This window comes from Austrofundulus limnaeus, unplaced genomic scaffold (genome assembly GCF_001266775.1).
Source record: "Austrofundulus limnaeus strain Quisiro unplaced genomic scaffold, Austrofundulus_limnaeus-1.0 Scaffold2, whole genome shotgun sequence".
In the NCBI taxonomy this organism is placed as follows: domain Eukaryota; kingdom Metazoa; phylum Chordata; class Actinopteri; order Cyprinodontiformes; family Rivulidae; genus Austrofundulus; species Austrofundulus limnaeus.
This window is the reverse complement of record NW_013952404.1, coordinates 5,600,956-5,612,020: the sequence shown is the minus strand read 5'-3', so window position 1 is coordinate 5,612,020 and position 11,065 is coordinate 5,600,956. Positions and strand designations below refer to the sequence as shown.

The 11,065-nt window shown below is 41.4% G+C and overlaps 1 protein-coding gene across 1 annotated transcript in view; it reads left to right on the top strand.

Moving 5' to 3' along the window:
• LOC106520391 (latent-transforming growth factor beta-binding protein 2) overlaps positions 1–11,065 on the top strand; it is a gene marked incomplete in the record, with an annotated part of 94,604 nt that overhangs the window by 35,163 nt on the left and 48,376 nt on the right. Inside the window, 4 exon segments of the mRNA XM_014012473.1 lie at positions 3,702–3,961; positions 4,714–4,905; positions 8,198–8,404; positions 10,284–10,567. Of these exon segments, the coding sequence (XP_013867927.1) occupies positions 3,702–3,961; positions 4,714–4,905; positions 8,198–8,404; positions 10,284–10,567 (943 nt within the window).

Here is an 11,065-nt window from a genome sequence, read left to right as displayed (position 1 = left end):
AAATAAAATAAAGTGTGGAAGGTTAGAAGGTGAGAACAACTTAAAATAAGGAACTGTGGGAGCAACTCTTGGATGTCCTAGATATTATATCTTTGGCATTTAAAAAATCGAAAATATTGTGAGCTTTTGTCTTGTGAATTTTTCTCTGTAGGCCGAGAGTCACCTCCTCTAAGTCTGAGGCCATACAGTTGTTCACAACCAGAAGAAGGTGGATTGGTCCTTCCAGGTCTGGGCTGAGACTCTAATCCATCAGAGAAGTTCAAGTATTTGGGAGTCTAATTCATAAGTGATGGTAGAAACGGAGTGAAAGSTGGATCAACAGATTAATGTCTCATTGGCAGAAATGAAGACGTTGGTCTAGTCTGTTGTGGTGAACTGAGCCAAAAAGCAAATCTCTTGATTTTTCTGATCTGTCCATGTTCCAACCCTGACCTGTGGTCATGAGATACAAGCAGCTAAAACAGCTTCCTTCTTAGGTGGGCTAGGCTCAACCTTAGAGATAAAACGAAGAGCTTTTTCATCCAGGTGAGGTTGGAGTAGAGCCACTGCTCCTCCACATTGAAAGGAGCCAGTTGTTGTGGGCATCTGATTAGAATGTCCCCTCCCTTTAGAGGTTTTCCAGGGATGACCAACTGGGAGTAGACTTTGAGACAGACCAAGAACTTGCTGAAGGGATTGTGTATCCTCTCTGGTCTGGGAACGCTTTGGGATCCCCTAGGAGAAGTTGGAGAATGTTCCTGGAAAAATGAGATGTCTGGGTTTCTCTAGTAAACCTGCTGCCTGCAACTCAACCATGGATAAGTGTCAGAAACTAGATGGATGTTTATATCATACTTAATGTTTCCCTGGCTGAAATCTTCCAAGATGTCTTCAAGCAGTGCAGAACTAGGTAGGGAAATTGGTCTAATCTCAGGGGCCTTGAAGTTTGTAATGATGACATCAGACAAGCCGAACTTCGTCATGTTTTCCCCTCTCCGTGCCCTCAGATCTGAAGACAGCGAGGGTAATGATGAGCTCATAGTGGAGTAGTGAGGAAGTGACTTTGTGACTGAAAGTGAGCGGGTCGGAGGAAGCAACATCTGGCTCAGCACAGGAAGCGAGGCAGGATGCTCGCAGGCCAGGTGTCAGTGTTAGCAATGGAACCAAGCCAACTATAATTTGGATTGGCAACTGGAACTRGGCTTACCACCTTTTGTCCATCCTTTTAAAACCATGACATTAGAACCCCTTGTTTCCCCCGTGTCATATCCTATACCCAGGACCCACCCTGCAGATTCACAACTGGGTCAGGAGCTGCCAGCTGTGTGTGCTGCCTGTAGTCTTTTGAAATGATTACGTGAGAGACCATCATCAAATGTTTGTCTCCTTTCCCTGCTTTTTTTAAATTTAGTGTCCTGTTCATATTAGCAGCTGGAATGCGGCTCGTACTCCGTGAAAGAAGAGACTTGCAGAGGCTTGTGCTTCATGTAGCACAGCTGGAACAGGGTGTGCGTGTCTGCTTTTGTGTTTGCAACCAAGTGTGTGGGCATGCGGATATTCGTGTCTGATTTGCTTATTGTCTGAATATTGCTGCAGATCTGTGGGTCAACAGAGCTGATTCAGTATGTAAATACGTAACGTGTGGCTTAAAACTAAACGTAGTGAATGCGAATGAAAAGTTTATAGCCTTATTTTGGGTTTGATTACAAGCTTTCAAGAACACAGGTGTTTTTTGTAGAACAACTCGTCTGATCTGTCCAGCGGGGTTTGTCTTTGTCTTGCTCCGTCTGTCAGGGAAGATCAGTGAGATCCAGATGGTTTTCTTAGGGTTGGAGAGCCAACATTCCACATTTAGTCTCAAAGCCCAGGTAGGCCCATTTTTCTGTCTGTTTGGAAGACAAACACCTTCTCCAGGTTCTTCACATGAGCTCAGCTTCCAGGTTGTGTTAGCCCGGCTCAGTAATTGACCCAAAATCAAATGCTCACCGGTAGAAACGCGACCCTCACAGCCATGATTGAGCTTTGCTCATCGACCCTAGATTTAATACTTCCTCCAGTCTAGTGCAAATTTCAGGATGTTGTCTCATGGTTGTCCACAGTTCATAATCAAGTCAAGCAGACGCAAACTGCAAAAGAGAACATTTTAATGCGTTCACTTTCACTAGGACATTATTCCTCATTTTTATTTCACTTCATTTACAAACATAACTAACAAACACAGTGCCAGACAAAGGAAATCCACACAAAAATCACAAATTACATGCCATTTCCATAATTAAAAACTGTACATTATTTATGTCCTGATGCATCTCAGTAATCCAGGCAGAAAAAATCAAAAAGAAAAAAATAAGTAGGTCCTCTGGATGGGTTCTTCTTTAGTGAAACGTTTCGTCTCTCCTCCAAGAGACTTCTTCAGTCTGATGAGTTTCAGGTGAAMTCAGCCTTATAAGCACTGCCTCCTAATCAAGCCTATTGTTAGGCGATGGCCATCTTTTGCATGTGACTAACCTCTTTGTCCATGTGGAGGCAGTGCTTATAAGGCAGAGTTCACCTGAAACTCATCAGACTAAAGAAGTCTCTTGTAGGAGAGATGAAACGTTTCACTAAAGAAGAACCCATCCAGAGGACCTACTTATTTTTTCTTTTTCTACATTATTTAGAGAATCAACTGAAGATAATCAAAACCTCGTACTACACTGGTCTAAAAAAGAGTTCTCAAGTTTCCTGAACTTTATTGTTTGAGTCACTTTGAGTTTTTTCCATTTGAATGACACATGAATCATGTCTGCCATCAGCTTTTGAAAAAAAATGGAGAAACTGACGCTTTTAATTCTTATGATATGTTTAGTGATGATCGTCCCCAGAGTCAGAGACATTTTTACTGATTTTTGAAAGTGTGCCATTGATTTGAACAGCCGGCTCTGGGTGTTAACAAGGTCGTGGAGGGGTTGAACCCAGAATGCAGGCAGGCTCGAGGAGCTCAGCAAATAAAAACGTTTATTTTATTTAAAAGCAAAAGCCAGCGTGGCGGAAGAACTTAGAATATAGGGGAACATGTGGCAGGTGACCAAGATCAGCAGCTGAAGCGATACAGTGAATGAGAAGATGTAAGAAGAGACCGGATTATAGACAGGTGAGGGTGGTAAGGATGTCTAGAAAACTCAGTGGACACTTTGAGGGTGAATGAGGATTGGCACATAGAAAAAAAATCCTAAAGAACTGCAAAAATAAACAAACCAAAACACAAACTATGCAGATGCAAAATGCAGAATATTTGTGTAATATTTTTGACCAAAATCCAACATAAGATGGGCAGGACCAGAAAGTATGGGACATTGTGCTCTTTGATGATAAACATCTGTCACATGTTGGTGAGACGTGATGCTTTTAATGCAACCTGTAATTCTTATTCCCTGTGAAGCTTATTATTTTCTGTTCTTAAAAAATGTCTGTCTAGCTGCAGCAAACGTTAGCTGAGAAACCCTGTAAAAACTTATCCTAGTCTAATATTTCATTTAGGATTAAAAGAGTTTATCTGTAAATTCAATTAGGGAAAGCCACAACTTAGATGKCTTCTCTTAGGAATACTGTTTTCTCCCGCACACTTAAGCTGACTTCACAGCGATGCACATTGCTAATGTGGGTGTATTGTTTTTAAGTTTGTGTGTGGGGTCACAAACTGAGGTCATGTGTTCACAGTCTTGTGACGATGTGATTGGCAGGACCCAGGTGAAACGGGGACCCCCCGACTCCTCCCCTCAGCAGAGCGGGACCTCCCGTACTGTGAAACGTTACCCATCATCCTCCGAACCGATAACCTCCAATGCTCTGCCGAGTGGCAATGGCTACGCTGACGGCCATGACAGCGAGCGCAGGAACCGGCATGGACACAGGAACCGGCAGGGCAACTCTTTCAACAATCACAGGCCTAACAGTGACAGCCAACTGCATGGGCAGTTCAACAATGCGTTACTTCCAGCAGGTAAGAACAACAAACTATCTCTAAGACTTGGGAGGCAATATTTTACTCCTCCTCTTCCCATTCTTGCACACTTAACTGCAACAATAGATGCAAACACACCCTTGTGTCACTGATAATAAAACACAAAAAAGTAAAAAAAGGCATCTACCCAAGTTGCACCCCCCTGTCCACCCCTTTACAATTCAAACATTCATTTCACATCACGGCTGCTGTGTGACTTTGCGTCACCTTTCCTACACGACAGGCCCCGAACCGAGGCGCCTGCACTCGCGGCAGAAAGAAACTCGACCTTGCTTTTCTGCTTTTTATCCTCGCTTCACTACTTCACTTCTCTCTGATGTGTCAGTTGCAAACAGCTGTCTGGTGTTCTGGCTTCTGTTTTGATTTCCCCTGTGCCAGGGCAAYGGCTGTTAAACAGATTCCCACAATCATGCGGCGTTCACTTGCACTTACTCTTTCTTTGTCTCCCTTATGCGCACACATCCAAAAACACCTTCCCTTGAAGATAAAGGGACTGGAAGCCTGCCACCTAATCGTATTCATCTCTTTTCTTTTACTGGCCCCGTGGCACATCGCTCTTTCCGCTGCAGCGTGCCACTGGCCAATCGTCAGTAACACACCCTCGCGCACTTATAAACCTTCATCCAGATGAGGAGTGTGTCACTGCGAGGCTGAAGGAGGAAAGATGCAGTTCTCCTCCGGCYTGCCTCTCCTGCTGCTGCTCCTCAAGCAGATGTGTGTGTGTCTTCCAGGGGCCAACCTCACGTCCAGCCTGGACCGCATCAAGATCGTCTTCACCCCCATGCTGTGTCGTCGGCTGTGCAGTGGCGGCCGCTGCTACAACAGCTGCGAGAAGGGAGACATCACCACGGTGTACAGCGAGAACTCGCAGCAGCAGCTGCAGCTGCAGCAGCAGCAGCCAAAGAATCAAGGCTTCAGACTCTGTGAGTTTGTAACTCCAGGCCCTCTCTTCCCGCTCTTCTCTTCTGTAAATTCTCCGCTTTTCTGTGTCTCACATGTTTACGTTGTAATTCCCACACACTACATGTGTCTCCATTCTAATATCTTGTTTCTTTTTTCTATGGGGTGAGTAGGACTCAGTAGTTTCCCAGGAGCATGCTGTCTGAATACTAAACTTAGAAAACAAGCAGAGCTGTAAAGATTAAAGCTGAGAGCTACGCAAAAATAAATAAATAAATAACAAATCTTACTGTCGAGGAGAAATAGACAGGGAAAGCATGGGTAGAGCAGATTAAAAGCTCTATAAAAGGGGGCTAATCTCCCATTGTAGACACACACGTGGAGCCGGTGGTCCCACGCTCCCAGCACTCAGCCCCATCTCTTTGCRGTTTGCACCTCGCGGTCGGCCCTGCTGTTAACCATTTAGCATGCTCCCTGGGAGAGCAGGAATGAATGAAAGAATGGACGCGGAGGCAGAAAGGGAGAAAGAGTAGCAGCATGAACAGGGTTTTTATGGGGATTACATTAAACCTGCCATTTATCCAGGGGGCTTTGCTCCAAATTTGAACGGGAGTGTCTATGAGAAGGGAGGGGGCGGTCAATGCCAAGGGGAGGGTCACAGCCCTGCTTGTTTCTTAGTTTTCTCATCAATCAGATAAAAATGAAGACTTATTCGTGGGTTTGCAGTAGAAGGAGTTTGTTCCACCCACCCTACGTCTTAGACGTCTTATAAACTCAAACACGYGACATCTATTTTCTAAACACTTCTTGACAGAGACCTTCTCAAACATTACATTCCTTCCACCGCCTCTTCTTTCTCAGTGTTTTGTTTTTAATGCCCTTACTCGGCCCCCTCAAATCTCACCTTATTACGTGAAAGCACGTGTTAAAGAGCGCATTAAAAAGAGATTGCTTTCCATTTAGGCTCGCATGCTGTTTTTTGTTCCTTTTCCTGAGTGCGTGCTCGTCCTGGAATGTCAAGTGGACGGCGAGCAGTTATCTCATGCGGCTGCTATGTTGCCTACATGCTTGCCGTAAAACCCAGCAGCATGATTTTGTGACAGGCTCGCTTTTCCTCACAGCAGTTACTTTAAAGGGCAGATATTAGGTGTGTTTATGGAGTGAAAATTGTGTTTATCAGAGGTTGTTAAATGCTCAAACAGAGTGCCGTGCGCGGATTTGGTTTAAAAAATGTTTTCTGCCTTGTTAAAGTTTGAAACTGATTTGACACAAACCAGCGCAGACATGCATCTCACATTAAAATGTTTTTTAATAGCCTTTTTTTTAGTTGATAATTTAGCCAGCATGTCGAATCACAAGAGGTCTTCTTATGTGTCTGSACACCAGTACTTACTGGCTCTAGCCTCTATGTCTGGTTTTCCACTTCTTTTTTTTTTGTTTCAGCTGTGATCTCTTTTTGTTCTTTCCTCTGTCTTCAATTTGTGTTGTTAACATTTTTTTTATAATGGCTTTTAATCTTTGGTACGCTTCCATTTTATTTCCTTCTACTTTCTCTGTTGTTGATGCTACGAATGCTGTCAGACAGGGATCTCTACAAGTCAGAGAGGCTGTCCAGACCCCTCTGTTTGCACCCTGTGCGTTACTGGCTGTCTCAGCGAGGCAGAGCTTCGGACGCAGCTTCCAGCATGATTTCATGACAAGCAGCTTCTTTCATCTGAGCCATTCACATATCTGACTAAAACATTCCCTCGTGTTTGAGCTGTGTTACGGCTTAAGGCTGAAAAAAGGTTATTGTTCTTGCCCCCAAATAGTTTCTTTTTTTTTTTAATTCTAGCTGGATAAAGTTGTTTTTTAATTTCATTTAATTTTCTTTGATGTTGGCCTTTTTGAAGAGGTCATGTCAGAGCAATGCTATGGGAGCAGGCCCAGGTATGCAGAGTGCTGGCCTGGCACCCATCTCTAAACTAAGGGGTTTTAAAACTTTTGTGAAAATGCCAATTTTCTTTTTCTTAGTAGTGAATTTTAAGCTATAAATCAAATTCTAGACAGAGGATTCTTTGTAGGATACGTTTCTTTGGATACGCTTGCTCTTTGTTTCTGTCGCACTATAACGTTCTAGACAACTTATTCCAACATATGAAACTTCAATGTCTAAATTACTAATAAAAGTTATCAAAGGTCTATAAAGGACTTGAAAAAATAACTAAAAATAAAATTACATGAACAGAAAATGACTTGGTAAAAAGAAATTTCACTGACGAGAAAACTACTCACCACAAAACTGTTCACAAAAGTTGGGAAAGTAAAAGTTAAAGTACTTTTACACACTCTCCAAGAAATAAACTGTTGAATTTACCGAACCAAACTGGTTCCACTAAGCCAGGTTGAGTAAATTGAACGATGTATGTATATTCTTTGCTCAGTTTATTCAACTAGGCTTAGTGGAACCAGTTCACATGACTCTGTTGAGTAAATTCAACACTTTATTTTTTTAGAGTGCAGAAACATCCTCTTTCATGATGAGTTTGAACATATTTAATTTGTAAAAAGTAACTAGGTGTTCCATTTTAAAGTAAAGAAGTAAAARTATCATTTTTAGCTTTAAAATGTAACGAAATAAAAGTAAAAGTAGCTGTTTAAAWTAATAATTGGTAAAATTACAAATCCTCAATAAACTACTTAAGTACTGTAAATAAGTAAATGTACTTAGTTACTATAAACCTCTGAAAGTTATATAGTTGATAAATTTGTTAGCATCATAGTATGTACACACCTAAAAGAGGCTTCCAGTTGAGTTTTTTATTTCTATCTTCAATTTAGATGTCTTTTTCATAAGTTGTCTAAAATATTATAGTGTAACAGGGCTTTTAAATTTGTCCAAGATTTAATATTCTGGAAAAATCACATTTCATCTCTTCTGCAAGYAAGACCAATGTTACATTTAAATATCCATGCACTTATTATTTTCTTATATTTATTACTGACTGAGTCACTGATCATCACTCACCAGTCTGTTCAGGAATATGTAATTATCAATGTACTGCAGGGCAGAATCATGCTTGTGAAAGAGGTGAAGCATGAGGAGCAATGCCTCTGTCCTCAGGACTTAGTTGAAACCTCATAAATGTCACATAAAACGAGGTGTCTGGTAAAAACTTGAGTGGACTCTGCCTACTGTTTGCAAACGAAGCCTGAGCTTTAGAAACAGAGCCTTTCTATTAGCACTGCTCTTCTAGTTTCTTATTGGCAGATTCTTGAGGTTCTGAGATGTTCAATGTGTTTGCTATTCTCCCTGTTTTTGTTCCCTCGTTGCAGTCTTCTGTCAGATACCCTGCATGAATGGAGGCAAGTGCATTGGCAGAGACCTGTGCTGGTGTCCGTCAAACTCGACGGGGAAGTTTTGCCACCTCCCGGTGCCGCCTCCCGCCAAACCCACTCCTCACAGCCACAAGGATGCGAGCCAGCAGGGCCACAAATCCCCGTCCCACTCTATGTACACTCTGCCGCTGTCCAATCAACAAGGTAAACAGTGAGAGGGCGGAGCTTGCAATGATGGACTTTTAATTGCAAAAAATTAAAAAATAGTTTTGTCAAATCAATTTTGAGTTAATATTCTAATGAAAATGTATTTGATAACTTAAAGGGGATGGGGGTATTATACAGAATGTACGTTTTTGAGCCTCAAAAACATACCCAGATTTTTGCTTTGACTCATTCATGCTTGTTTAAAAAATCCTTGAATCTCCTCTGGTAACCATTTGAAGCTACCTAAACATTTGCTGGTACAAAGCCCCGCCTAGTTACACAAAGCTCCTCCCTGGAGCTCAGTCTGCAGCTGTGCTCTCTTCTTACATACAGAGCCCCCCTCCCCTCCAACACTGTTGTTAAGATGTGCTGAAGTGAAAGTGTCAGAAACAGTAGGCGGTTCTTAAAGAGACAGAGACCATTTTCAAGGTGTTTAGACAGACTATGATGCAAAGTCAATTTTATTTTTGATATGTACAGCATTTTTATAACAAATGAAGGTAACATAGTTACTAGAAATGAACTATGTGCCTGGAAAATAAATACCCCCCACCCCCCGCCCCCAAAATTTGAATGAAGCGTTATTTCATAACAAAACTTTTTTTTTTATTAATGAGCTTCAACAGCTACAAATTTACTACCATGCTGTTGGTGTATGCTGATTTGCATTTATCCTTGAATGCATCCATAATATTAAAGTTAYAATTCAGGTTTTCTGCAAATATTTAACATCTGTCTCAGCTTGGTGACAAATGTGCAGACAGCTCAAGAGCTAACTTTAAGAAAACGCTAACTTAGAACCTGAAGTCAGTATTTTTGTCCTCTGACACAAAATTGTAAAGAAACAAAAACAAAACAAAACAAAACAAAACAAAAATGCTTATACAACTCAGATAAAGCATGGATTGTCTGGGTCTCAGTTTGATTTGTAGCGAGTTTATCTCCAACACCAAATATTTAAATGCCATACAAATATCATTTTATCAAAGCAAGCTTGTGAATCAGAATGATTCCATAATTTTTTTCAAAGCACACTAGTCTAGTTTTCAGTTTTTCAGCACTGTTTACAGTGTGGTGCTCTGGAACAGCTGCAGAGGCCAGGCTATTTTTTTAGCAAATTAACTAATAAATGACTCAGTGGAAGTCCACACACAGTCTGCACGATCCTTCTTTTTTTATCCAAACAGAAGTGGTTATCAGTAACAGATCTGGGACACTTCGTAATCTTGTTCCATCAATAAAAATAAACTATTTGCTTCTTGGTTTGGCTTTTTTAAAGTTCAGTCACTCTATCTGAAACTGTAAAAAGAAGCCGATTTAAGAGTTAAATGTCCGTGTTGTTTTGTCAAGCAATGAAACCACTTTGTCAAAATTATACACAGATTTAAATTTGGGACCCCTTTAAAATTTCTGTTCTTCGCTTGGACTTYGCCGTCTGTCTGTAAGTTTATGATTTATGAGAGTGGGTTGGGATTCTGGGAAAAAACCCTGGCTCTCCCTGAAGATGGATACTTCCCCTCTGTCAGAGAGACAAAAGATCTCATTCTAGACATTGCAACATGTTTTCGGCACTACAATAAACTTGTTTCTGGTGTTTAAATTGATTTGATTCAAAAAAGAAAAAAAAATCCCAAACATTTGTAATTGTTTTGCAGTAGCTCACTGCCAGGAATTGCCTAGATGTCATAAATTGAAGATGAATCGTGTTTATTGAACAAATCTGTGTTWGATGCTATCTGACAGCTCAAAAATTGTGTTTTGTAAACTTAGTTTTCATCTTTTGACTGTTGATGCTTCTAGTCACAGAATGGCAAGTTTTAAATTCTAAACTATTTTCCACATTTTCTGTAAACTCTGGATCTCTTTCTCTCTCAAGGGTCTCTCCACCCGTCTTTGGTGAACGTCCACATCAAGCACCCACCAGAGGCCGAGGTCCAYGTCCACCAAGTAGCTCGAGTCCAACCTGGACAGAGGCCAGCCACTACAGATGGGGCTCACTCTGTCCAGCAGCGCTCCCAGCCAGGAAATGGCCACGAACACACCAGCGAACACAACAGCAGACACCCGCAGAGCAGCAGCCAGTGGAACGGTCACACCACAGCTCCTTTCCGTCAGAATGGACACGTTGGAAGATGCTTTCAGGAAACGGWCGACGGACAGGTATTACGTTAGGTCCTTGAAAACAGAGTAATTAAATTGTCATCGCTTTTTGATTTAAACCAGGTGGAAAGTTATGGTAAAAGGGGATTTACCTCAAGCGCCATTATCCGCACATTCCTGCTCTTAAAGCTGCTGTCTCAAACAGGAAGTCAACTCGTGAGAATGATTTATTTGATTTCCAGGATTTATGTGCTCAGGCCACACTGGGTATCTCATGTTCCACCAATTACCTGACAAAAGACACCTTGTGAATCATTAGACATTCACAGRTCATGGGTTAAACTTGATGTTCTGTCCATATGGTGTGTCTGAAAAGGTACTTCTTGTGCATTCACTTACTGACTACTAGGTTTCTCATCTAGTTGGAGTGAAAGGCTGTATGAACATTCACAGTCTTGACTAAAAACATTATAAGCAGAAAGACTTAAAGGGGCAATATCATGTAAAATGAACTTTTTTGAGTTTTATATCATGTTATAATGTTATACTATCATAAAA